At 38.8% G+C, this 27805-nt stretch overlaps 2 protein-coding genes and 1 long non-coding RNA gene across 4 annotated transcripts; 2 read left to right on the top strand and 1 right to left on the bottom strand.

Moving 5' to 3' along the window:
• Window positions 1-5151: 5151 nt before the first annotated feature.
• Window positions 5152-8404, top strand: LOC148736192 (uncharacterized). The gene is made up of 2 exons (XR_015998946.1): window positions 5152-5754; window positions 7449-8404. It is a non-coding gene; the product is annotated as an uncharacterized LOC148736192 (long non-coding RNA).
• Window positions 6192-12217, bottom strand: LOC111331753 (uncharacterized). 2 transcript variants are annotated; one of them, XM_088754079.1, is made up of 3 exons: window positions 12037-12215; window positions 8398-8513; window positions 6192-7413 (listed from the first exon to the last, which is right to left on the bottom strand). In XM_088754079.1, exons 1-3 carry the CDS (start codon window positions 12182-12184, stop codon window positions 6697-6699), a joined length of 981 nt encoding a protein of 326 aa, XP_088610205.1. In that variant the 5' UTR covers window positions 12185-12215; the 3' UTR covers window positions 6192-6696. The 2 variants fall into 2 exon arrangements, with proteins under 2 accessions (XP_088610205.1, XP_022792661.2); XM_022936926.2 differs by lacking the exon at window positions 8398-8513 and having other exon boundaries at window positions 12077-12217.
• A 2000-nt stretch (window positions 12218-14217) lies between these two features.
• On the top strand, window positions 14218-27465 carry LOC111331721 (beta-hexosaminidase subunit beta). Its single transcript, XM_022936890.2, has 14 exons — window positions 14218-14687; window positions 16981-17046; window positions 17590-17636; window positions 17961-18071; window positions 18865-18966; window positions 19706-19813; window positions 20862-20932; window positions 22948-23079; window positions 23649-23735; window positions 24338-24557; window positions 25493-25523; window positions 26072-26162; window positions 26590-26694; window positions 27224-27465. Exons 1-14 carry the CDS (start codon window positions 14288-14290, stop codon window positions 27285-27287), a joined length of 1635 nt encoding a protein of 544 aa, XP_022792625.1. The 5' UTR covers window positions 14218-14287; the 3' UTR covers window positions 27288-27465.
• Window positions 27466-27805: the final 340 nt, after the last annotated feature.

Genomic DNA, 27805 nt, shown 5'->3' with positions numbered 1-27805 from the left:
ATTATTCATAGTCTTCTCTATACACTACTATTGGTGCTGACAAAGAGAATGTGTTTTGTTCGAAGCTTCTTAGGTTGGCGATTGTAGCGTCTAATATACATACATATATACATACATACATACATACACTTTATTAACGTGTCAAGGTATTTAGCTAGAGAAGCTAATTCGGGACACTTTTAGTAACCGCGAAAAGTAAGCCACAAAAGGCAGCCACGAAGGCATCCTCGGAGACCCAGGGGCAGTGAGGCGATTTCAAGTTAAGGGCAGAAGAGCCCCTGGGGACATTGTCCTACAAGACTAGTTCCAAACGGTCACAGTCGTTCTGGCATCTGATTGGTGCCAGAAAATCTTTGTTTTTTTCTGCCCAATCAGAGTGAAGTGTCGTTTGGAGTCCTTTCGTGTGTTTTAACATGCACATATTGAACAAGCCTGTTGCTCGCTATGTCTGTCTCGGCCGTGCGACGAAGCTTTGCCCGAGGGGAAAAGTTTCAGTCTCAGCACACAATGTAAGAGAAATCGATCAGATTGTCCGCGAATCTTACCGGAAATTATACTAAATACTTTCGCAGGTATCACAAGAGAACGAGTTTAAAAGTTTGGGAGGTTTGTATAAAACACAATGGTCGAAAGCATTGATATGTCGCTTCAAACTTTAGATGAGATGTAAGCCTAAATCTTTCAAGATTTTTTTGGATAATTTGCTGTCACTGAAACTTTTCCAATCCCGTGAAGCTATTTCGTCGCACGGGCCACGCAGGTATGTCGAACAATGGCGCTTACGCATTTTTTTGTGCACGCCCGGCCAAAATCTAATCTAATCTTCGCTTGAAAAATTAAAAAGAAAAGCTGAACGTGGAAACTTTTGTTTATTAGATGTGGGTAGATAACCCTGTACTAAGCTGACATTTGCAGTAAGGCAAGCTCGCCCTTTCCATCCAATATTTCTTTGTCTTTGGTTTTGTTTTCCCCAATGAAAGCAGCATCGATTCCCAATGATCAAAGGTAATTAACTTGGTCTTCAACTATCGACAAAAGAGGTGAAGTCACAATGACCAAGGGACTAGAAGAGGATCCGTGGCCTTTCGAGCTCAAGAATTTGAACACTCAACGCAGCAGTTGAAAGATTAACTTTCTTCAAACCCCTTCGGTAACTGTCCGAAAACATATCTCCTTTCCACGATGTTCTCGATGATTAGTTTTTGTTCAGATTTTAATTAGCTAACCGGAAACACAGCTAAGCTTTCTTTAAGGGCTTGCTGGAGGTCGTCCACGTACTTAACGTTCTCTGCAAGTTTGGCCATATTGTAAAGAATTTACTACAAAGCAACGATTAGAATTTGGCGCGCACAGAAAGCTACGTAAGCGCCAGTTGCTTGACATACCTGCGTGGCCCGTGCGACAAAATAACTTCACGGGCTTGGAAAAGTTTCAGTCACAACAAATTGTACAAAAAATCTAAAAATATTTAAGCTTACATCTCATCTAACGTTTAATGCGACATATCAATGCCTGCAACTATTATGTTTTAAAACGAACCTCGCAAACTTTTAAACTCGTTCTCTTGTGATACCTGCGAAAATATTCAGTATAATTTCCGGTAAGATTTCGAAGACAATCTGATCGATTTCTCTTACACTGTGTGCTGAGACTGAAACTTTTCCCCTCGCGCAAAGCTTCGTCGCACGGCCGAGACAAACATAGCGAGCAACAGAGCTTGTTGTATATGTGCGTGTTAAAACACACGAAAGGACTCCAAACGACACTTCCCTCTGATTGGGCAGAAAAACACAAAGATTTTCTGGCACCAATCAGATGCCAGAACGACTGCGACCGTTTAGAACTAGTCTTGTAAGACAATGTCCCCAGGGGCTCTTCTGCCCTTAACTTGAAATCGACTCACTGCCCCTGGGTCTCCGAGGATGCCACGAAGGCGAAAGACAACAGTATACGGTACGCGTCTTTAATACTCTCTTCCCGCGCTCACACTCTCCCGGATGTATACTTTCACATGTACAACCGCTGTCCTAGTATACTACAGATGATTTCCTTTATTCTCACGACCGATCTTCATGACCTTAATGAATGATTCAGCAGTTTTACTGTAAGGATAAATTAGATAGATGCTGATAAATCTCAGGATTTAAAGGTTTAAAAGCTTGAATGGATTATGTGGAGAGTTGAACAGCGGGTAGAGCAGAAAGCATTTGCTTGTTTTTGTTCTTATTTGTGTAGGTGTACCCTCCTCCCTGAGGAGAAATGGAAGGGAGGAAGGGCCCCCTCCAACCACTTCTCCTCAGGGGGAAGGTACGGCTACACGTAGGCTATTTAACAATTATTCCACGAGCGCGCGTTGGATATGAGATGATAGATAGCCAACGAGGCGCGTACCGCCGAGTTGGCCATAATCATCTCATATCCAACGCGCGCTCGTGGAATAATTGTTTAATTAAAAAAAACGCCCCCAAGATATTAGAAAAATCTTCTCGACTTATTTTGCAAGAAGAAACCGGATGTTACAACGTACAGATGTTGCATTATGGTATATTGGCTCATATACCATAATGGCTAAGCCAATAAGAGGTCTTGAATTGCATTATCCAATGATCCAATTTTTAATAATCTCATTTATGCTTTCTTGCAAAGTTAGCTTTATGGCAAGCCCAAAAGACCATACGATACTCGAGAATAACTCTATTTGGTAGTCGGAATAAATGAACAATAATTGAGATTTATAAGCAGTAGTCGAGAATTATTAGCAATAATCGAGAATATTCAAAACTTTACACCGCAGTCGAGATTTCATATACGATGGTCGAGATTTCCGACTGTAATTTTGGTCAGCGGCTGTTCAACGATTCATGTTAGGTGGACATTTTTTCCTATAAAACACGAGGTTGATTTCCATAATGGCGGATGTCGAAGAACTGCGAGGTTTTGTTTTGAGTATTAAAAGTCTGTTTGATTATAGCGTGCGATCATATCGGAATAAAGACTCAGTCGGTGCAGAACACTGTAAAAGCAAACTGGAAAACTATGCTGCCATAGTCGTGGCCATGGCTGTGGGTGTGTCTGAAAACGAAGAGTTGGGGACAACTAATTCTGCACAACATTCTGCATCCGTTGTCCCTAATCATAATAGTCTGTCAAACACACTTTCAGACTTGCTTCGAGCCTTGGAAACCTGGGTTTTAAAAAGCTATCTGAAGTCGTGGAAGCATCTCCACCAGGCACTTTAAGCAACGTTCCTTCCAAGTTGCCAAGAACAGGTGGGAGACCTGCCTTCAACATAGCGAAAGTGCAAATGGAACAGTTGAGAGATACAGGTATGAATTGGAAGGCCATTGCAGCAGTTCTTGGCATATCAGAAAAAACTCTGCTGAGGAGACGAACTGAGTATGGGATTCAGGCAAACTTCTCAGACATAAGTGACATTGATCTTCATAATCAAGTCCAAGAAATCCTGCAATTGACGCCCTATGGTGGAGAATCCTATGTCAGAGGTAGTTTAAAGGGAAGGCCGAAAATCCACGTTCAAAGAACGAGAATAAGAGAAAGTCTTTGCCAAGTAGATCCAGTAGGGAGAAGCATACGGAAAAGATATGCAATCTGCCACCGTGTGTATAATGTTCAGTGTCCAAACCATCTGTGGCATGGTTGATTCTAATCACAAGTTGATATCCCAGAGGTTTGTCATTCACGGCTGCAAAGATGGCTTCAGTCGAGTAGTCATTTATCTGCATTGCTGCTCAAATAACAGAGCTGTAACAATGCTGCAGTATTTTCGAGATGGTGTTCAGGAGTTTGGCCTGCCATCTCGGGTAAGAGGCGATCACGGTGTAGAAAATGTACATGTGGCACGTTTTATGGTGCAAAACAGAGGAGCTGACCAAAATTACAATCGGAAATCTCGACCATCGTATATAAAATCTCGACTATTGCAAATAAAATCTCGACCATCGCATATAAAATCTCGACTGCGCTATAAAGTTTAGAATGATCTCGATTATTGCTCATAATTCTCGAATACCGCTTATATATCTCAATTGTTGTTCGTTTATTCCGACTACCAAATAGAGTTATTCTCGAGTATCGTATAGTCTTTTGGACTATCGTGCATACAACTCAACTATCGCGTGTCAAACTCGATACGCTTTTGTCCGCTTTGGCTTGCTAAATAGCTTGCAGTTTTGTGTCAACAATGCAGAATTTTCATTAGGTGGTTACTCAACATTGATAGCTGTGTCTGTTCGGAAATCCATCACCATTTATTTTAACTGAAATGCAAATACTTGTATGATACTTTCTGATAATGTTGCCTTCGTGTACTTTGCTTAGATTTAAGGCTTATTTCAAACTAAAGTTATTGAGAAATAGAGAAAGAAAAATAGACGGCTGTGAAGATTATGACGTGTGTATAATGGTAAATACAAAAACCAATGCACAAATGTTTGCACTGTCTCTTGGAATTCTGCAAACAGCTCCTTGAAAAACAATATCACCAAACTTCATTGATAGATAGTACCTTCTTATGATTTTAAGTTTGGCTTCTCTGAATTTATATTTGTTAAAAACTATAGCATTGTTATCTACATATCAAATGACAATGTAACTCTGATTTACCGTAATGTTCATGTGATTACAGTCCTTTTAGATGGACTATCAAACTGATTGGTAATTCTTTCCTTTAACAGTGATACATTTCTTAGAAAAGCGGTTATGAGAATTCAATGCATGATCAAGATGATTTTGTTACTCTTCCCTCTGATTCCTCTCTTTTCCTTTTATAGCAGGGAGAAATTACAGGTTAATCAACTCAGGGACCTGGGCTTTAAAGCGCTTCCTTGCACAAGATACTTGATTGTCAAAGCTAATTGAGTCTAAAAGAATGATGTTAAGTTTGAAGATTGTGCAGCTTTCTCGTACACTGGAGTATAAAGCACCGTTACTGTTGCTTTCTCTTTGAGTTTTAAGAACATTGTCGGCCCTCATATGCCGTCCCCTCCATACTCGAGTCTTATCTTCCTAGAGGCGTTTTCAGGCGGGCGCAAAACGTGAAGCGCTTGGAAGAAGCATGGGAAAAATTCAGCTGCATCGAGAGGGGAGTTCGTCGACGTTTCTCCGCCCTTCCTCTCATTGTGCGCGTCTTTCGGGCGCTCCCTTCTGGTCTCTGCTCGCCTGAGTTTTTAAAACGCAAAATTGTTGGTGTTCATAATGACAGTTGGCAGACGTTACATTTTCAAGATTTTGAATTGCTCCATTAGACCACGACATCTTGTAAAAATTTGTTTGGTGAAAAATTATTTTTAAAGCCCGGCGCACACTTGAGCTATCAGCTGAGCTGAGCGTCACTCGTGCTCTTGCCTTACGCCGTTTCCTCAAGTGTGCGGTGTCTTTTTCTGCGATTTTGGTCACGCGTGCCATTAGCGTCGGATATTCAACATGTTGAATAATTTTGGGCACGAGTGAACATTTCCTCACAGTGTGCGCGCGTTCTGAACTATCAGCGCAGTGACCGATGCGAATGCGAATGCGCATACGTTTGTTTCATCGATGCGAATGCGCATGCGTTTGCATAAACTTAAAAAATGGCGGAAAACAGCTCGATACTTGCTGAAGCTGTTCAAGAAGGTAAATTGGCTGAATTTTGGCCTAATTATCCATGCCTCTACGACGTAAGATGTGCTGCTTTCAAGAATCGTGAGTTGCGGGATAAAGCCCTTCAAGAGCTCGCCGAGAAGCTTGGAACAACAAGTAAGAAAAAGTCTAAGTTATAGGCCTAGGCCAAAGCATATTAATGAGCCCAGTATTAAAATTCTGTATGTTGATATTAACACTGCCGTCCACGAAATTCACCACACATTCAACATTTTCTTTGGTGTGCAGTTAAGTCGTAAACGATTCATTGACTGTCAAAGGAAGCGACACTGCTTTTGTTTTGGCCTTTCCCTCGAATTTTTTATCAAATTCAAGACTTTGCCAATTTTAGGATTGATTGAACCTTAGTTACTTAATTTCAATATGATTGAACCCTCCGGGGGGGGGGGGGGGGCGGAGGCACTTGACTTTTACTTGTATGGAGATGTGCGCATTACAAATATATTGTTTCACCTCGGGTTAGAATTTTTCCCTCAAAATGATAGCCAGCTTTAGAGAAAAAAATCAATGAAATATCATTGTTGTCAACCAGCTTTAGAAAAATTGCCTTCATTTAATATTGGGCATTAGAAAAGAGGTGAAAACAATACCCAGGAAGATGTGCAGATCTCATCCGCAAAATATACTAAGTGCCACCTGTTCCCTCCACTTCTTGAGTCTTGAGCCCACTGCTTGAGTCTTGACCATCAAAAAGAATTTGTCAGTCTTGTAATCTTCTCTCAACACATACCCAGGGTACTCAACACACAGCCACTGCACTAGTTGAATGTGTTGGTAAATATCTGTTAAATTCATTCTGGGTGAATGGGTCAAAGCTAAAATCAGAGCCCTGAGAAACAGCTTTAGCAAAGCAAAGAAGCCCCTACCTAGTGGAAGCCCAAGAAAAAATCAAACAAAACGCACCCAGTGAATACTTGAAAAACTGCAGTTTTTAACACCTCATGTAGCAACTCGGGCATCAGTATCAAATATTGATTTGGTAAGTATTGAAGAAATCAAGACAGTTTTTGATAGTCCAGTTAATGAAAGGAAGTATGGCTAAACAACCATATTGAGTTTCCAAGGAACAGACCCATGATTATTGAAGTAATTTGCCAAAAGTCCCCTTTGGGATTTTGCATCTTTTGGTGCATTGTGAAGGTTGGTTGGTTGCATGCTGTTCAAAACTTGGTCATTTCTCCAGGTTCCTCTTACCAATGTATGGTCTGCATCCTCCAGGTCTGTGGCTGTTATGTAACTAGCTTTGTTTTTTTCAATCATTAAATTGTGTAAGCAACAGGCTGCAAAAATTATGTCTATGACTTTCTCGGGTGATAGTTTAGTGGTTGTTAAAAATACCCTCCACCTGTTGCAATATGGGTATGGCTTCATCAATCGGGCATGCAAAGGAAAGGCATCATCCCCAACAACATGATATGACACCTTTGCTGGTATCCCTTGTAATGCAATCACATCTGGGAGATCTAAAGAATTAGTTGTTAGTGCTTTTTTCAATGCAGAGTTAGCAAAAATGCCAGCATCTCCTGCTCTGCCAGCTGCCCCAACGTCTAGATAAATAAATTTATAGTTTGCATCAACCATCGCCAATAGAATGATGCTGAAAAAATGCTTGTAGTTAAAGAACTCAGAGCCTGTATCTGCTGGTTGTTGAATAGCAATGTGCTTTACATCTATGGCTCCTAAACAGCAGGGATAATTCCATTTGCTGTTAAATTCTGCTGCAATTTGTAGCCAGTCTTCTTTATTGTTTGGGGTCTGAAAAATAAAATATATATTTGTTTAATTTTTAGGATTCCTGTGGTAGTAGTATTAATCAATCAACAGAGGCAAGGCTTGAAAATGATGTTGATGATGATGAAAGTGAAGATGACTTCTTTAATCCATCAACTCCAAGTAGCCCAACGAATCAAACAAAGGAGGATGGTGAACAAGTGTCTGCAAGATCTACAAGTGAACCACTAAGAAAACCAACTAAACCCAGAAGGAAACAGGCTGAAGAAGAGCACCAGCTGATAAAAAATTTGTCACAGTCAATAACAAACAAAAATAAAAGAAAACGGGCAAATAGAGAGAATGATACCATTCTTGAGGCTTTTGGCAATTATGTAGCCAAGGCCTTATCTGAATTAGACAGCCAAACAAGTCATTTTGCACAGAATAAAATAAGCAGCATTATTTTTCAAGCACAAGCAGGGTTACCAACCCAGGAAATGCAAACACAGACAATGATGCAAGTCCAGCCTCAGAGGAATTACTTCCACCCAATCATGCAACCTGGTATGTCAACAAGTCCTTCACCTCCAATTTATGGCCAAAATAGTGTATCTTACAGAGAGAACAGTATATCTTACAGAGAGAACAGTGTATCTTACAGAGAGAACAGTGTATCTTACAGAGAGAACAGTATATCTTACAGAGAGAACAGTGTATCTTACAGAGAGAACAGTGTATCTTACAGAGAGAACAGTTTATCTTACAGAGAGAACAGTGTATCTTACAGAGAGAACAGTGTATCTTACAGAGAGAACAGTGTATCTTACAGAGAGAACAGTGTATCTTACAGAGAGAACAGTGTATCTTACAGAGAGAACAGTATATCTTACAGAGATGACCACTTTTGAACACTGCAAGTAGTTGGCTAGCCTGGGTGAACCTTTTTATTATTGAACAACTGTGGTCTGCTTATATATTATTTTTGCTATGTTCTATTTATACATATGTCAAAAATTAAAGTTGTACCTTTAAATACTTGTCTTTCAAAACTTCATACAGTGCTTGACATGTTTCTTCTACAATCGCAGATATTGTCCTCTCCCCAATTCGATATTGAAAAGACAGACTTCTAAATGTCTCTCCTTAAAAAGATTAAGTTTTTTTTAAATAGAGTCATAATTATTTCAAAAATACATTTAATTAATAATTTGTGTCAAAGATGAAAAGCTGACAGAGAATGCTTTTTAATTCTTTCAACCAAATAGTTTGAAAGGAACTTAAGGCTGTTTGCCATAATTCCAGAAAAAGCAGTTAAGGTATCCTCATTATTTTGGGAATTAAAGCATTTTTACTCTTTGTGCAAAAATATAGAAGAGGAAGTTCTGACGAAGATTAAAAGCCCAAGTCAAAATGACCAACACAAGAAACTCAGTTTTTGAAGATCTATAAGATGGCAGTGGTAGTAAATATAAGTCTTATGATTTACAATTTAAGGTGGCTCGATAGTCTAAAAATGCTCATTTTGGCAACAATTTTACCAACACTTAAACTTTAAATCATATCATTATACTTGTGCCACAAACTTAAATAGGTCTTACCCATTACTTTCCACTAAGTTAGGAGAGCATTCCATAAAATTCAGAGGAGCCACACCATTTATTCTAGCCACACCCAATTCCGAGAGACAAAAATAGGTATGTTTTTTGGCAAAGATATCTCTACTCTGCTTTATGCTATAGAGCTAAAACTTCAGGTGCTTGTTGTACTGTATCACAGCTGTGCAATGACCTACTTTGAGGTAAGTACTATGTTGCATTCATGAATTAGCTCTCAACAAAGAAAGACCAAAAAATAACCCTGACTACACTTCAATTTACAAGGCATAACCCATGAGTGAGAAGTCCAAACACTATAAAAATAGGTCATTGCACACAGCTATTGACACTTGAGATGCTGTGAAAATTTGATCTACTTATCGTAAATATTTTTTTGAGATATTATTGTCACAAGGTTTCAAAACCTCTGAAATACGGAAAATTAGAAAATAGCAAATAAAGTTCACAAGATCATTGGGCAAGCAGTCAAGAGTTGAAAACAATGTTAGAAGGCACCAGCACCATACTGTTGTCCTTCTATTGCCTCTAAAGTGTCACTGTAACCTTTTTTGAAGTTTCTGATCTGTTTTCTCCTTTTTTTGGCTTGCTCAGAGCTTTTACGGCGAGAATGGCGAATTCGATTATGATCTTGCTTTCGGCAAGCTTTGATGCAATGAAATCCTGGGTCAATTCCCAGGTTTCGAAGAACTAAAATGATAGAAATAGTGCCATTGTTAAAATGTGAGACTGCCAAGAAGGTAGCAAGTTCCACCACTGCTAGCCCAGAGTGGGTTTCCTTTGTAGCACGCTGCCAGATAAGGGCATTGATGGCCTCATTTTGGTTTTGCGTACCACCATGTAGACAGCGTGCAAGCAGACTTTGCTCACTCAAGGCTTCAAAGGTGGGATAGATGGCATTAGCCACAGCCGTTGGAAGGGGATGGTTATGTCTATAATCAGAGGTCCCCTGTGCAACATCCCTTTGAAAGCCACACCATGAACTCTCTCCAGGGGGGCACAGGTCGTGATCTGGGCTATCATCAGTTGACTGTGTATGATGCCAAATTGCCATTACAGCATTCTCCATAGCTTGGATATCATGAGTATTGTTCCTAATGGCTTTCCCATAATATACTTGCAGTTTATCAATGACATTGTCTGTTAGCCTGCCCCTTCCGCCAATTGACTTTCCATCTTGAAGACGTGTCTGACCAGTTCTCTTCTTCAGTGAGCGAAGTCGCGACCCCAAACGTTTCTGGACATGGCCCACACATTCCAATTTTCTTACTTCAACAGGCCCATAAACGGCTTCTTCAACAATAAGTTTGTGGGATTTACTGTCTCCATCCCCAAGAAATTCTGTATAATGAACAGAGTAGTTTTGAACAGACCGTTCAAATATGGCAAGCATTCCAGAAGCATCCATCGACCCCGAAGAACCAAAATAGTTTGCCTGGCAAAGATGCTGGTGTCCTTCCCACCACTCCTGAAACTCAACAGTTCCTTCTTTGCTTCTCCAAACCATGCATTCCTTGCACTCTTTGGACATTACTTCCACATCGAGAACTTTACCAGTAACTGTGGATATTGCAGTGACGACCCCATAAGCTGAAGAGTACCCCCTTCTTCTCCAAGTTCCATCCCCTGACACTCCAATGTCAAAGACCCCATCTTCTCCTGGCTCATAAAATTCTTTTGCCTCTTCAGCTGCATTTTGCATGCTCTCCTTGGCTACAGTCTCCGCAGAATTGCGAATTGTGGCAACATGATCTCGATAAGAGTTCTCGTTCATGGGCGGTAGCATGTTCATCACCGCAGCGAATTTTACAAGACTCTGGTGTCCAATTCCAATGTTCCTTGTAGCAAGGACAACTCTTCGGTTGACTTCATAAGCCTGACTCCCTTCGATTTTAGCAGAGGAAAAAAACCTCTTCGAGTATTTGCACTTTTGGGATGTGCATTTTAGCACAAAAAGAGTAGCAAAACCCATCTTGGCGCTGCAATCCTCCTCGAACGTGACGTGGCCATATTTACACATCGGACACCAAAATGACTCGAAGACTGAAGCAAGTACAGAGATATCAATCAAACGAAAACCCTCTATACTTGCCATCTTTTCCTCCTCATCGTTTTCAGGGTCTCCAGAATCGCTAGACTTATCGTCCAACTTTCTCAGGGTAGCAGGCATCGATTTAGTACGATCAGAATTCCGTGTGATGTTTTTCGGAATCTTTTCATCTTCGATATCGGTGATGTCTGATTCCTCGCTTTCTTTCACTGATTCCTGATCATCAGTTCCTTCCATTTCTTCAGAATTTCTTTTCTTAGTATACTTGTTGCCTGTAAACCTCCTTTTTTTTCTTCTAACGTTCCTAAATTTCCTTTTTGGAGGCATAATTCGCTTCAACTCTCAGTAGATAGATCGTAAACAAGCGAACACGTTTTTCTCATGCCAAGTACGTCATGTATCAGCACACAATGTCCTCATTTAGGGCCTAACTATTTACCAGGCCCCTGAAATCTATTCTGGTCACTCCTGTGAAGATTTCTTTGAAATCATTGGCTTTTTTTGGTGGAAAACGACGCGTTAACAATGCTGGTTTCCATAGCAACCGCTCAAACAGATCCAAAAACAGTTGAAAAACATACAATAGCCATGGGAAAAATTACAAAAGACTTACTTTTCTTGAAACTACAATGACTGTTGGTGCCCAGAAACTTATTTCCAAAAATATGAAGTTTTTATGATTTTTTGGCCTATCGAGCCACCTTAATAGCAATTTGATGATGTCACAATTTCAAAACTAGCAAAAATTTCAAAAATACTGTACTGTAACTCTAAAAATGATTATATGAAAAATACTCTTCTGGAATTATGACGATACAATAAAATAAAACTAACTTCTACGTGAAAAACTGAGCAACGTAGTGGCGTGTCTTTCCTTTCGATTAATGGTGTTACCAAGGTTAAAATCTCTTGAAATGAAAGTCTGTCTAGGCGGTGAAATAATTTGTCTAAATTTTTCAGGGTCGTCACAATTAAGTTCACGAACAATATTTGCACATGCACCTTGTGACTGGCGGCGTGAAACCCAAGATTTTACCCACACCTTTCGATTCGCCGCCCTCAAGCGCCTTCGCCTTCGTCGCAGTAATAAAAAGGACAGCAAAATCTTTTCATCTTCCGACGAGCTCGCACTTTCGTCAACATCCGCCATTGTGAAGTCTGTGTGTATAGAAAAAGCATGCGCATTCGCATCGATCACTGCGCTGATAGCTCAGAACGCGCGCACACTGTGAGGAAATGTTCACTCGTGCCCAAAATTATTCAACATGTTGAATTGACTTTCTTTTAGCAGTTGAACACCAACAGAGCGCTAACTCGCCCAAAACTCTTCAAAATGGCCTGAGACGCCAGGAATCAACAAAGAAAACAACAAGGCAATAAGGTAAGTCCATTTTATTTCAAAACAAGACATTTTTTTCTCTCTTTCAAGGCAAACCGATAACACCCCAAACAAACCTTTATAAATATAAAATGTTGCGCAACAAGGTAAGAGTCACGTTCGGATTTCTCGTAGTGAGCTTGGGCTGCCTGTGCAACAACGCAAACTGAAAACTTCAACAACCACGTGTTTTCTCCTCGCTCGCTATGCCTTATGGGAGGCACAGGTCTCCCAACACTAAAAACAAGAAATTCCCCTTTTTTTTGTAAATGTTCAACAAAAAGGTAACAACACAGTCCTGTTGTAAATCTACTTTCCTAAGTAAAGGCAAATTGACCAATCGCGAGTAGTGTATGGTAAATCGACTATCTTGATCACTGAATGAAGGACAGCTGAATAAGAGCAATGAAAGGAGTTACTTGATCAATGAATAACTCTGCCTTGAGTGAAGTGACACGCCCGTAAGCCGGAAAGCAAAAGGCAGTCGAGCATTAAGAGGTGTTGATGGGCCTTTGCGACTCCTGCCATTCGCTGGTGCTTAAAGTTTAGCTCTTAGTAAGATATCTTATAACGACTTTCCTCTGCGATGTAATAAAAAGGGAAGTTTTAAGAAATGGATTTCGCCGGATGTCAGCGGGTCTAAAATACTGGTAGCTGGTCACTGGTAGCTCGTGATTGGGGACTGGTGATTGGTGACCGGCGACTGGTTACTTGTGACTGATGACTGGTCACTGGTCTTTGGCAACTGGTCTTTGGTAATTGCATGGTCATTGGTAACTGGCTACTGGAATTTGGGTCAGGTAAAGGGAACAAAATGCATTACTGCCAATCAGTTTACAAAAAATTTAGTTCCAGCAAAAAATAACAATAACAGTAGGCCTCAACCAACTGTTAACAGTAACTAATACATGTATTTAAAACGACTTACATGACTCAAGATTTTTTCACATTAACACCAGACTATGATCCACGACATTTGACATTTGCACGATTCTCATCCGACGAGCAAATATCCTCCAAATGAGGACACGGCTGGTGAAAACGAACGTAAGATAACTAAAAATAATTGTTTAGTTATCATTATATCCTAATTGAGGCAAAGAAATTATTCCGTATAATTGAATTAACAATAACAGTATTACATATCGCAAAATATACTGTAAAAAATAAATAGGAACCGAAGGGGAAAAAAAAAAAAAACGCGTGTGCGAACAAACAACCTTTTTCATAAGTTGTCAAACCGCCGCAATAAATCGTTTTGCAAATGGTAATAACAAAAGTTGAAAATTCATGCAGCCGCAGATCGTTGTGAAAAGTATGAAGAATGACTGGCCTAAAATGCGGCCTAAGGGAACGCCATGTTTCATCGATACTAACTGGAAATCTCTGATCTTACGGTGCGCTGAATCCGCAATTCTAAGGTTTGTTTGCCTCTGGTTCAAGCTCATTACAAGACGAAGAACGTCGTTTTCTCAAAGCAAAATTGTTGGGGCACGCGTGCAAATACCTTGTTCAAGGGCCCTTTACACAAAATCCACTAACCCAAATAAGGGAGTGTGCCCCGCCCCTCCTATGATAGGATAGAAAACGCGGCCGACGAAAACGGCGAAAGCCTGCTATGTTTATTGAGCTACATCACTGGCCAAGAAAATTGAATGCTACTGGACAGAACTGAAATGAACATGGCTTACAGATTACTTTGTATTCAACTGTCGTGCGAGGGTGTCACGCAACACGCTCCTCCTTTTTTAGTAGGTCTGCTTCTTTATAAGGAATGTATTGCGTTACAAGTTCGAACGAGAGTTGAAGACGACTTTTGACAGAAATCACATGACAATATTGTGACCGTAGCAGATTGAAGATTATTTTCGCATCATGCTTCGTTTGCTCACTTTTCTTCTTCTTGTTGCTGTTGTATGCCTTGCGTCTTCTTCTTTTAAAAGAGTTGCTCGACTTTCCGATCCTTTAGCTTACGGAGGGCTGGGATGGGAACTTCAAGAACTGCAAGTCGAAGACTATGTGAAAGGTTCCGTGTGGCCGAAACCCCAAGGAGAAACTCCTTCAGGTGCTGTGTATAAGTTGGCGCCGGGGAATTTTCAATTCTCCATAACTGGAGAGAGCAGTGACGTTCTTCAAGAAGCCGTCAAACGGTATAAAGTGTTAACATTTCCTGACAATGTGAGCGAATCGAAGAAGAATTTTTCCCAAATCACAAAGCTGACTGTCGATGTGCTTAAAGATTATGAAAATCTCACTCTGGATTCGGACGAATCTTGTAAGTAAACTTATGTATTCTTTCACAGGTAGTGATAAAGCATGTTGCCTCATGTGTGATTGAAGAAAACGTTCGTTTGTGTTTCAATTAGATTATGACTCGAAAAATAAAAATTTGTTTGTGAGGCGTAACTAATTACACTATGGAACAGTCAAAAATTATATTTTTGCTTAACACCCGTAGTTTATTATTTAGTCAACTGAAAAATTAAAAAACTAGAATTTAAGTTGTGTCATATTTGTTTAGGGCGCTTTATTGTTGTATATCCACAACTTCTTGTTAACGCTAGCTTCTGATAGTTTCTGATGTTATCGGTTTGTAATGATAATATTATCCCCTTATCATGGTTCCCATGCACGGTTCCTGCCTTTTTCAAATAATATTGACGCAGAAGTTATTTTTGTTCCTCTTCCTTGCGAGTATAAAGCAATAAGGTTAAAAAAAACTTTCTTTTTTGCTGTTTCACATGTGCATTAACTCCGTTTCCTCAGGGTGGTGTAGGATTTATAGGGTAATTATGTGAAGTTTGCATAGCCGTTAACCATACCTGCTCGTAGTTTTATTTTTCTACCTGCCGCAACCATTCCTGCTCGTAGTTTTATTTTTCTACCTGCCGCAACCATTTATATTACTTAAGGAAAGACCAATCGTAAGCGCGATTAGCCTAAAGGTTGTCAATTCAGCTAGGTTGATATTTGCACAGCAATATTTTGAGCAGTCAGGCCATTATTGTTTTCAGTGTATGGCAAAAGAAGACTCGATCCCAACAGACTTGCGTGACTCTATATATATGGAAATTGTTAGAGAATTGGTTACTCCAATAAGAACAGAACTTGAAATTATTCCATAGAGGCTTTTGAAGAAGGGATCAAAGAAACCAGGATTAAATATTAAACTAGGATTAGTGCAGATTGGCCTTCAAACAACCAGGCCAAGGCCTAAAATTCACCATCCCTATTTACATCATTGGGTAGAGAGCATCACATGCTGATGCAGTTCGGCCAAAGTCCCCCAAAAAGTATTGTGATGCGCATTTGATCATATCCAAATGTTAATTTATGCAATATAAATATTAAATTATTATTATTATTATTATTATTATTATTATTATTATTGTTACTGTTAGTATTATTATTATTGTTATTATTATTATTATTATAGTACTTTGAATGCTCTACCACTGAGCTCTAGGAGACTCATGGTAGGCTAAACCATAATGACAAATGTCCTGCATACAGCATGGATAGGAATGTTGATAGTTTACAATCAATCTAAAGACACTTATTTGAAGATACCCCCTCTTCCCCCAATTTCTAGTAAACAGGCCAGACCACATCACAGTAATCTCGTGACAGAGTGGGTTCTTTCACGTCCCTGTCTAACCAAATTAACCAATTAATAGATGCAGGAGATGCATATGGGACCTACGGTTTATTCATCCTTATCTGAGAAGACTAGAATGTCTATCCATATCTTGATATTATAGAAAGGTAGCACATTCTCCTCAGTTATTTTAAGACCTCTAGGGTTGGTCTGGCTGGGGCTCGAACCTTCGACCTCCTGCACAACAGTCTGGTACTCTAAATTGAGCTAACCAGGAGGTGAGGGTTGTAGGTGTCACTCCTATTTGGAACACTTGGAGTTCTTTTTCTGGGTTTATGCTTGTGTCATTTGCTGAATAACATCTTCTTTTTCCTAAATCAGGCTTTTAATTTAGTGTCTAAAAAAGTGGGATTCTGTGCACTTATTAAGGTATCTGTCAGCTGAGTAGCAACCAATAGTGAGCTGACTGGCAATTGCCATGTTATTCAAGTTGGTAGACCATTGGCCACTATTATTGGTTGCTACTTGGTCGGTATATTGATGGACTTCTCGGCCAATATTTAGTTGATGTGGGTCGTGTATCAGCCATTATATCTACTGATCCTCAGTAAATGTGTCAACCAAAATGCCTTAAGTACCCATGATCCAAAAACTCTGTTTTTCATGTTTAATAGGAGTCAAAGCTTTTTATAAGAATTATTCAACATACCATTGCATGTACAATCATAAATTTCAGAAAAACTTGTGTATCATGTTTATTTTACTAAAACTTCAAATCTTACCTTTCTGTAATAGTCATGAGTTACTTATTATGTCATGTATAAATGCACTTTGCTGCCACACAACAGCCATATGGTCCCTTTCTTGCATGGGTGTAGTGTAGAATTTAGGGTTGATTATCTGCATTAATACAGTGTCTGTGACATTTTCCTGAATTTCATGTTTTGGTTGACAATTTCTTTCTCCTCAGATAAACTTGAAGTGAAAGCTCCAACGTCCTCCCTTACTGCTGCTACTGTTTGGGGAGCACTGCGCGGTAAGGTTTAAAGTGAGATGTAGAAATGCAGGGTTTTGCCAGGAAAAGTTTCTTTTATTGGTTTATTATATTCTTGTTCCATAATTTGCTGAATTATATAGAAAAATTCCTCATTCTCCCATTTGGTGCCCAGAATTCTCATCAGGCATCTAGGATTGGCAAAGTCTTCAATTACAAAGTTGAATTCTCTGGCTGAACTTGGATTAGCTGAGCTGTCTTTTATTCAGAAGTGGAGCCATTAATTATATTTTCCTGTTATTCTTAGTTTTTATGATCTTCAGCCATTTATTTTCCAGGAGAAAACCAGGGGTAATGAGTAACAGTATTTTCCTGAAGTATCAGATGAGCATTCTCATCCCAGATATCAATTTATCTTCTAGGAAACAGGATAGAGTATTGGTTAGAGGATAGTATTCTGTTAACTATTCAACTTGAACCAAAAAATCAACATTGAATGAGATCTTGGGGTCAATTTAAGAATTAACTAGGTTTATGTACAACTGACAATGCTAAGTAGCTGCAGGTGCTATTTTCTTTTTTCAGGCCTTGAAACATTCAGTCAGATTGTTCACCAAGATCCAGATGGCTTTGTAAGTTAGATTAAAAAATATTTATCTTGCTATAACCGATTGATAAGTGCATGTGAACATGTTGCGATTAATTGTTAGGAATCTTTTAACAGTGTTGTTTATTGGTGTACAAAACAAGGTTGTCAAAATAAGTAGGAAAGTGGTGCTTTTCACTGTCTTCTCTGAGAAACATGCCTGCTTTTCCAAATGCTTGTCGCTAAACTTTTAGTGTTGAGGCATGTCATGGTGTGTTAACATGCTGCTTGAAGAAGAAATATGTTAATTGAACAATGACCCTTTCATCTTCAGAAATTAACTGTTCATGACCTTTTTGCTTGTTAATAGTATTTCGCTAATGGGACACAGATTGTGGACTATCCACGTTTCCATCACAGAGGATTTATGATTGACACCTCCAGACACTATTTGAATCTCTCAGTTATCTTTAAATTCATGGTAAGTTTAACTGCATTGGTCTAACACATTTCAAAACACAGTAATTGTGTTTAGGTATTAATACTTAAATGACCAATCTGCAAATGGGGATTTCCAGGGTAAAAATAAGCAAATTGAATCATGGAGTGTTTAAAGCCCTCAGGTGGGAGGAGCCAGACTAGTTGGCTATAAACAAAGCACAGCCAAGGAGTTGAACTTGGTGTTGTATACCATGATTACAATACTCCATACGATTAAAATACTTTGCGCAAAGAACTCTCATAATGAAATGCTGCAAACTTAGAATCTGCATTATTCAAATTAAAATAGTATTGTGTACATCCTTTGTGTGTACCCATTTAGTATAGATAGCTTATTCATTTATTTTTGTCATTACTCTAACCTGTACTTGTATAATTATTATGTAGGAATCAGGTTATTAAATTTAAAACCTTTTAGAAGTCTTAAATGGTAAAACATTGTCTCTACTTTACAACACTTGGGACAACTGAGAACAAATCCAGTGAGTAGCAGGGTGAAGAGCTGTAACTCAGAACCACCGCATTACAAATTCAGCTTCTTGATCACTCAACCACATTACATCCACTCTTTTATGTCTGCATGTAATCCCAGTCCCTCAAAAACAAAATGTAATTTTATCTATTCCCATAATGTAAACACACTGTAATTCATAATTTTATGCGACTGTGTGTAGTTTTTAATAAACCGTCATCATCGTCATCAGGCTGTCATTATAGTTAGAGAAGTTGCCCTTCAATTCCGATGTATACTGTGTGCTGTTTGTCTCCCACAGGATGCGATGTCATATGGAAAGTTTAATGTCCTCCACTGGCATGTTGTGGACGATCAGTCGTTTCCCTTTTCCAGCAAAACATTTCCACAGTTGAGTGGAATGGTATGTATGAATAAGTTTATTTATGACGTGTAGTTTTGTGGATTGAAGGTAAGTCAGCTGGTAGGAAGCAAGTTTTTTCTGTTACTCTGCATGGTTTTGCTGACTATTGCTCACATGTTTTCAACTCCAGGCATGACCAACAAGATGTTTTGATTAATTTCATAATGAATTGACATCAGTTGTTAAGTTGCTTTTCTCCATCCTGGAGAACAGTGAGGTGTCATGGAAACCTGCAAAAGTTTTGCACTGCTCCTTGGCATATCTTTTTTTTTCTCAAAAAAGCATCCCAACATGTCACGGTTTCAATACAATATGAAATAAATGGGTGGTGCATGCATTCAGAGTTGTGAAGGTCAGGAAGGCCTTCTATTTTTAAGGAGATGTGGGCTCTGCTGAAGATCTAGGCTGATCTCCATGTTGCATATTCGGTCAATCCAAATGATTGTGTAATTTGTCATTATTCCAAGAATTCAACCAGTTAGACCAAATTTGAAGCGAATTTTATGTAGGCTAGAGTACAATGAGGTTTGTGTAATGGCTTCAAGTGGCATGGGTAACCAGTGCATTGCAAACAAACATACATGTATCAATATGCTACTCAGCTGCTAAATTGAAACCTCTAAATTCAGAATAGATAGCTGTGCTTTCAATATTTCAGACAGGTACATGTTCGTTAGATTGTTATGACCAGACACATCCAATTGGTAATATTGCACTAAGTTAATTTTACTTATTTCAGGGTGCATTTAACAACCAAACACATATTTATACTGAAGATGATGTTAGCAAGATCCTGGAGTATGCAAGAATGAGGGGCATAAGAGTTGTACCTGAGTTTGACACACCTGTGAGTTGTTAATTGGTGAAGTCTGTTTACGAGTCTAGTGGCCCATTAGGCCGGTGCTTAACTCCCGTTTCAGTAGCATGAAGTGATTAGGAGTATTTCTGCTCCCCCCTGGATGGGATGCCAGTCCATTGCAGGGTTACCCCCAGCATTAAATTGCCGGTACCCATTTAAACACCTGGGTGAAGAGAGGCACTCTGAGAGTAAAGTGTCTTGCCTAAGAACACAACACAATGTCCCGGCTGGGGCTCGAACCTGGACCACTCGATCCGGAGTCGAGCGCACCAACCATGAGGCTACCACGCCTCCACAAGTTGTTAATTACATAATTATAATTATGTAGATGATTATATATAAGTTGCCCCAATCAGAAATTTTTAATTTTCAAAAACGTGTTGTGGTTTGATTATCTGGAATTTACTTGTTGGTCATGAATAAGTTATAAACTTTGCAGAAATATCACAGACTATGAACAGCAGGGCCGCACCAAGCTTTAACTAACATTTGGTATTGAGTTTGGTTATAGTTGTTCAAATGTAATTAAATTTACCAAGCAGCTATGATTAAGCCTGGATGTAGAAGCAATCTTTTGTTCCCTTTTAGCCAAGTGGAAGAAATTTGATCCAAGTGGTAGCCACTCCAGAGAGAAAGGAGAAAAAAAAAACCCTCTTTTGCCCCATCCCTTAGTGCCACTCACACTTCTCCCACGTAGCCGAAGGAAAAGACTTCAGTGGCAGTTTCAGATGGAGGAGCCAAGTCCATACCAACTCTTTCAGACCAGTGGTTAACTTTACTGAAACTAAAATTATTCCAACAACAGGACCGTATATTACCTCTCGAGTCAAATACTTTTCAAACATTCTTGGCCCAGAAGTTAAAAAAAAAAAACCCTGAACCTCCCCTCTTCCCTGGCCCCCGGTCCCCGGTCACATAATATTCTTTGATCCACCCCTCTCCTGCTATGTAGTCTCTTTAATGGGTTTTACATTCAATGCTTTTAGACACAGCACTGATTGATTATTATAAATGGTTTTTTATTGTGTTCATGTAGGGTCACACTTTTTCCTGGAGGAGTATTCCTGACCTACTGACACCATGCTATAAAGAAGGGAAACCATCAGGGTATGAAAATTAATTTTTTAATTTCAATTTTAACTGATATTATTTGCAAAAGGATTTTAGATACTGTTATCTCCCCAATTAAATGCAATTCTATTGTGGCATTCTTCTGATCACACTTGAAATTCATTTTATGGCAGCATTTATTAGTAATGTTGCTCCCATCTTTTACATGTTTTAAAAGGCTGGCATTTAATTGAGTTAAGGAAGTTGTTTTTAGTTGCTCTTGATAAGTCCGATAAAGATAAGTCCGATAAAGATAACTATCGTCCCATTTCTATCCTGCCCACGGTCAGTAAAGTAATTGAGAGAGCTGTTCATTCTCAACTTTACGGCTACCTCGACTCCAACAATCTGCTTGCTGTGAATCAGTTTGGCTTTAGACGTGCAAGATCTACCGCTTTAGCTCTAACGCAGTTTACCGATGAAGTGCTAAGTAATATGGATAAAGGTTTAGTAAATGGTGTAGTTTTTATTGATCTGAAGAAAGCCTTCGACACCGTTGACCATGTCATTTTACTCGGGAAGCTCAAATCTCTAGGATTACGCAGCAAGAATCTTGAGTGGTTCCATTCCTACTTATCCTCTTGTTACCAGAAGACTGTGATTGGTCAAGCCTCTTTTCCTGCGCGGAAGGTTTCCGTTGGTGTTCCTCAGGGGTCTATTCTCGGTCCATTACTATTTGCCATTTACATCAACGATCTACCCAAGGTCCTTCGGAACACTACGGTCACCTTATTCGCTGATGACACCGCTATCTACTGCTCTTCTCAATCAGCCCGTGACCTACAGACTATGTTGAATCAGGATCTGGACAGGCTAGCTCAGTGGCTCTACGAGCATAAACTTACACTAAATATCTCGAAGTCTAAATTCATGCTCATTGGCGGTCCAAGGAAACTTAACACCTTAGAAGAATTCACATTAACAATCAAGGAGAAGGAGTTAGACAGAGTCAATTCGTTCAAGTATCTGGGCGTAATTATCAATGAGAATCTGACTTGGACTGATCACGTGGATTACATTAAGACCAAAGTGTCTCAGAGGCTTGGCGTTTTACAGAGAATAAAACATCTTATGCCAAGAAATACAAGGGAACTCTTTGTAAAAGCCATGGTGCTGCCAATCCTTGATTATGCTGATGTGACTTGGGGGGATAAATCCAACACCACTCTGATGAACAAGATCCAATTACTCCAGAATAAAGCAGCTAAATTAATTTTAGATATGCCAAAGCATTCATCAGCAACAGAAGCTCTTGATCTACTTGGTTGGGATACATTGGAAAAAAGACGAAGATCTCATCGTCTATTTTTGGTTTTTAAGTCCTTGAATGGACTAATTGATTGGAATTTTAATTTTAATCATTTTAAAGACATGCATGATTATAACACTCGTTTTAATAACAACATTTGTAAACCACAATCAAAGCGTACATGGGGTCAGCATCGGTTTGTTTGTCATGCAGTAGATGACTGGAACGCTCTCCCAGACGGCATTAGGAACATTTCCGATTTTTCAGTTTTTAGACGTCTTGTTAAAAACATGTAGTCTCTTCTATTGATTATGCCCTTTTATCCTTTTCTTGATAACCATATTTATATTTTCTGTTATCCTTACATTAGATTTATGCAGGGCCTCACTGAAAACCACACTTTGTGACGTGGGCTCCCTGTCAAAAGATCTTACTTATTATTATTACTTGGTTTAAGAGGCTAAATTAAATTTATTTACTCTGGTATTCTTTCAATTGCTGTAAAATTTTTCAGTGCAACCCAAACTTGGAGTAGTATATTAAAACTTTGCTTTCATTCAGTAGCTCTGTTTAGGTGTGGGGGAATGTGTTGTTTTTGGCTGATGCTGGCTTTTTTAACTTCTGTATTTAAATCAGGGATTCCAAACACAAACAATACTTTTTTCCTCACAGAGGTGGGACTGTTATGTTTTCCTCAACCTGCATGGCTCAGCTACACTAATCAGATTAAGATATTAACAGTCAAAATGTTGTGTATTTTCAGATCCTACGGACCCATTAACCCAATTGTGGAGGCTAACTACAATTTCCTGAATAAGTTCTTTCAAGAGGTGGCAGAAAGATTTCCAGACAAGTATGTTCACCTGGGTGGTGATGAAGTACCCTTTGGGTGTTGGTGAGTATGAAATTCAAATTCTAATGAATAACTGTGAGAAGTTGACTGTACATAAAAACATGCATCCCTCATGTAAGAGGTTATTTTAACAAGTTATCACTATCCTCCCCCTCCACCCCCCAGTTTTGACAGTTTTGCTGGTGGTTTGCAGTTTTGATTGAATTTGTTTTTGCTATTTTGTAGGTGTGGTTTTTTTTTCTTTGTAGTTTGGCAGTTTCTTAAAGACCCCTATGTCCCCCTTTAGGTGCTTTTTTCTCCTGAATACCACCCTCCCCTCCCTTATAGCCTCAAGAAACTTGTTCTAAAAAAGAGAGTAATATCTCTATGTTGTCAAACTTTACATAGTTTACAACTACACATTTGAAAAATACATAAAAGATGGGGTCACGGTTACTGTTTTTGCCCAGTATGCCCACATTATCTTTTAACTTTAAAGCAGATCAGTTTATTTTTTTATGTCGTGCATTTGTTTTGTTACCAAATGAATTCACTCCACAAATATTAGAATGTAGCAAAGTGTTGTTAAATGGTGATAGCATTGAGGGACTTTGTGTTGATTGTCATCAAAGGCAAAGCAACCCTGAGATTACTGAGTGGATGACTAAAATGGGCTATGGCAAAAACTACTATTTACTGGAGCAATACTACGAACAGAAGTAAGAATTGTATTAAAAATTATTGAAATTTCATGCTCTAATTATTAATGATTATTAATGATAGTAACAAAAATAATGATGATGACAATCATTATGACAACAATATAACAATCCTAATCCTGATCACGACCACTAACATGGTTGTGATCACAATCATGATCACGACCACCATGATTACAATCATGACCACCACCACAATAACAAAACTTTCCTGATCACGACCAACACCACGATTTGCAGTAGTGATAACGCACACATGCATGAATGAATGGCTATGCTGTTGGTTTAAGTGAAATGAGAGGGTATTCCCCCTTTAAAAGTGATTAAAAAATGTAGGAAATGTACACAAATCCTGGCAAACGTTTGGAGAATTTGAAAGAAAAGACTTTGGGGAAAGAACAAACATTTAAATGAATTGAACTTAGACATGAAATTCTCCCATGATATCAGTTCAGGCCGGCTTCACTATCAGAGCAATAACAATTCGAAGCCCTGCATTTTTATAAATGGGAGTGCAGAATATCCTGTATTACCTGAGTGTTAGAGGAGCACATTTGATGTCACAGTTGACCTTCACTGCATTTTATCCTGTTTATTTTCAGGCTTCTGAAGATAGTAGGCAGTCTGGAGAAGGATTACATTGTCTGGCAAGAGGTGATCGACAATAACGTGCAAGTTCTGCCCAACACTGTAGTGAATGTGTGGAAAAGCAGTCCGTCTTGGCCATCTGAGATGGCCAAAGTGACAGGCAAAGGATTAAAGGCCATTCTGTCGTCCTGTTGGTACTTGAACTATATTTCATACGGAATAGACTGGCATAAGGTTTGTGTGATCTTTTCTACCAGGGCTAGACACTAACGGAAGCCAACTAGCCACAGACTAGTAGAAATTCAGTTTTGGCCAGTGGTTTTCAATTTCAACTAACCAGTTTGGCTAGTAAAGAAACTGAAATTGTCATGACATCTAAGTTGTCACTAGCTATAGCCACTTGGCTAGTAAGTTGAAAAGTTGGTGTTGAGCCCTATTTACTTTGGAGTTTGGGCTTTCTTAGCTTTTCAACTCTTAGAAATGGTTATATATCATGTAAGTTCTTCTTACAATATCAGTAACTGTACATTATATATCTTATAAGTGGTTATTATCAAGAAAAGTTATCAGCTAGAGTTTCTTGTTAATATTTAACACAATGACTATGGCTAAGTTATATGGAATTTATTCAAGGGATAGGGGGAGTTTGGGAGTTAATTCAGCTGCCCATTCTCTACTTTTTTCTACTTTTCTCTACTGTTTAAGTCTTTATTTTCACATTTTTTGCAACTTGAATCTATTTTGTGTAACTAGCAATTGTTTACTAAACCTGCCAGATATACATTAGAGTTAGTAAAGATGCAGTGCACTTCTAATCAACATCATATTTTCAGTCCACGCTACTACGTTTTTACTCACTGTCTTATAGCCAGCACTTTGTGTGTGGGCCAAGTATTACAGGGGGAAAAAACTTGGTCAACAATGGACCCAGAACTCGGTTACTTAATTAATATGTCCTGTTCAATGCTAGATAATGCATACAATTCTACTGTATAAAGGTTACTAGTAGCAAGATGTGATGTGACACATCTTTTATGATGTATCGTACCACATAATCATGGATCACTAATTGCTGTTCTAGTGAAAGTCGTCAGGTGATCTCTTATCAGGTGTAGATGTACCAATAGTTCTCATTTACCTTTTATTTTTGTTTTTTGTTTGTTTTTCAGTATTATCAGTGTGATCCTCAGAATTTTAAAGGTAAGCTTTGGTGATTTGTCCCTGATATTATAGGACAAAAATCTTGTGCCAAGCTCTTAACCAGATGCTTGATGAAACCAATCATGGCTTGGTTACATGGATTTCCAGCATTTGAAGCTAATGTTATTACTTGTGGTATTTTGTGTTATTCCTACTGGCTGTCATGACCATGTTGGTTTTAGTTTTACAACAATTAATCCTGTGAAGATTATCATAGAATTACTGAACCAGGGTTTCAATTGTAGTCATCCTCTAGTAAAGAGTTGACTGAAAATTGTTTTCTTTCAGGCTTTCTCTGAAAAGTCAGCTGTACACTCCAGTGTTTTACACCTGTGATAGGGTGTTCTTTTTTTATAGAGGAGTACCAACATGTAGCAGTCCAGGAATTGGCATCAGGAAAACAAAAAGAAGGGGAATTTGAACTAGGAAATGTGGCTATTGCTGGTCAATTTTACTAACCTTTTTGTAGACCTCAATGAACAGTTGCATAAGGCTCTTCCTTTCCCTTCTGTTATTTTTTTTTTCTTTTTTTTTTTTTTTTTTTTCAGGGACTGAGGCACAGATGGAACTGGTTATGGGTGGGACTGGATGTATGTGGGGAGAATTTGTAGATGGAACAAATATCTTGCCAAGAACTTGGTAAGACATGGATGGATGGATGGATGGATGACCTTTATTAAACATGATAAAAATTTAAAGCTACAAGCTTGTGGGGTCATGACATCTTACGTGTTCTTCTTGCTCTGGATTAGATGTGTAGTTTATTTGTTATGTATTGCTTTTCAGCACTTTAGGCACAAAGCAACCTTTTTTGGGGGGGGGGGTGGACAGGGGTGGGGGGGGGAAGGGGGTGCAAGAGCTAAAAACCCCAAAATGAAAAAATGTTTGTGAGAGCAGGAAAAACATCAAAAGTGTATATTTGCACTTGCCAAAAACCAAACCAAAACAAGATAAAAAACAAAAACAAAACAAATTTGATTTCACTTTACATAATATTCAAGCTTCAAGTTTCCTGAACAGGAAGTGTGCATTAATTATCTGATACTCTATCCCCACACCATTTCAGGCCCCGTGCACTTGCTATTGCTGAGAGACTTTGGAGCAGCAAGTTAGTGACAGACCTGACTGATGCTGATAATAGGCTTTGGGAACATCGCTGCCGTTATCTCAGGTAAGGAAGTGGCACCCAACTATAGATTAGTGCAGCTGACATCATTGTATGTTCTAATACTTAAGAAAGACTGTGTTGCAAAAAATTAAAAGAACTGTTTACTGATATTACAGCAGATTTTAACATGCTCTCTCTATTTCTGTGGACAATACTCTCCTGCAGCACAAAATCGGTGCACAGGTTTGGACATGGGATTTATGTATCTGCTGATGGATCACAGTGGAGATTGGATCTGATTAGTACAGAAGTTACCTTTCATGTGACACCACTGAATGTTCTTTTAAAGGGAAATTCTTTGAGAAACTGTCAGGAAAATTTCCTAAACTAGTAATGTAGTTAAGCTTTAGGCAATGATTGTTAATCATTTTGCAGTGAAATGATCGATTAGAAGAAAGTCAAAATAGGTCTGATTAGGAGAAAATAATGGTACAATCCCATTATTTTCTCTCAGTCTGATCGAGTGGTTAATTAAGTGGTCATAGTTTTTCTCTTAACCTTTCAGTACTTCTGTTTGATTAATTTATTGTAGGCGTGGTATCCCTGCGGAGCCAGGAGTAGAGGCCAAGTATTGCCGTCATGAATGGAATGTCTGAAGACAATGACCACTGAGAAAAAGCTTTTTCATTTTTTTTTGTAATAGATTTATTTTCATGTGAAATAAGTTTAGTTGTAAGCAACCTGTAATGGTTGAAAAATATCCATGTTAAGTTCCTGTGCTTTTGTTCTTTGCCCTAGTTTTCAAATAAAAATATTAAAGCTTGTCAAAACTAACCAGCCCATTAGTAGATCCTAGTGGTCAGAAATATTTCTCATTTTACAAGATCTGGCAAAACTAATATCAATTTGATTACTTTGGAACTTCTGTGAGTTAAGGATAGTTTGTTCAGAAAACCTTGTGAAATACAAAATTTTCTTATTGAAAATTTATTAGAAGTCATGTCTGTCCTTGTGTTGCAAGGCAAGCAGGGAAGGCAGGTCACCCAAACTAAGTGAGGGAGACAAATGAAGTTTTGGTGTTCATTGAAGTGTTAGAAGCATTATGGAAAGTAATCAAACACTTCTGTTAATCTAAGACTGAGCTAAGAGGCAAAGTGAGGGAGACAAATGAAGT

The sequence above is a fragment of the Stylophora pistillata genome, chromosome 3 (genome assembly GCF_964205215.1).
Source record: "Stylophora pistillata chromosome 3, jaStyPist1.2, whole genome shotgun sequence".
Lineage (NCBI taxonomy): Eukaryota > Metazoa > Cnidaria > Anthozoa > Scleractinia > Pocilloporidae > Stylophora > Stylophora pistillata.
This window is presented reverse-complemented; position numbering and strand designations above follow the sequence as displayed.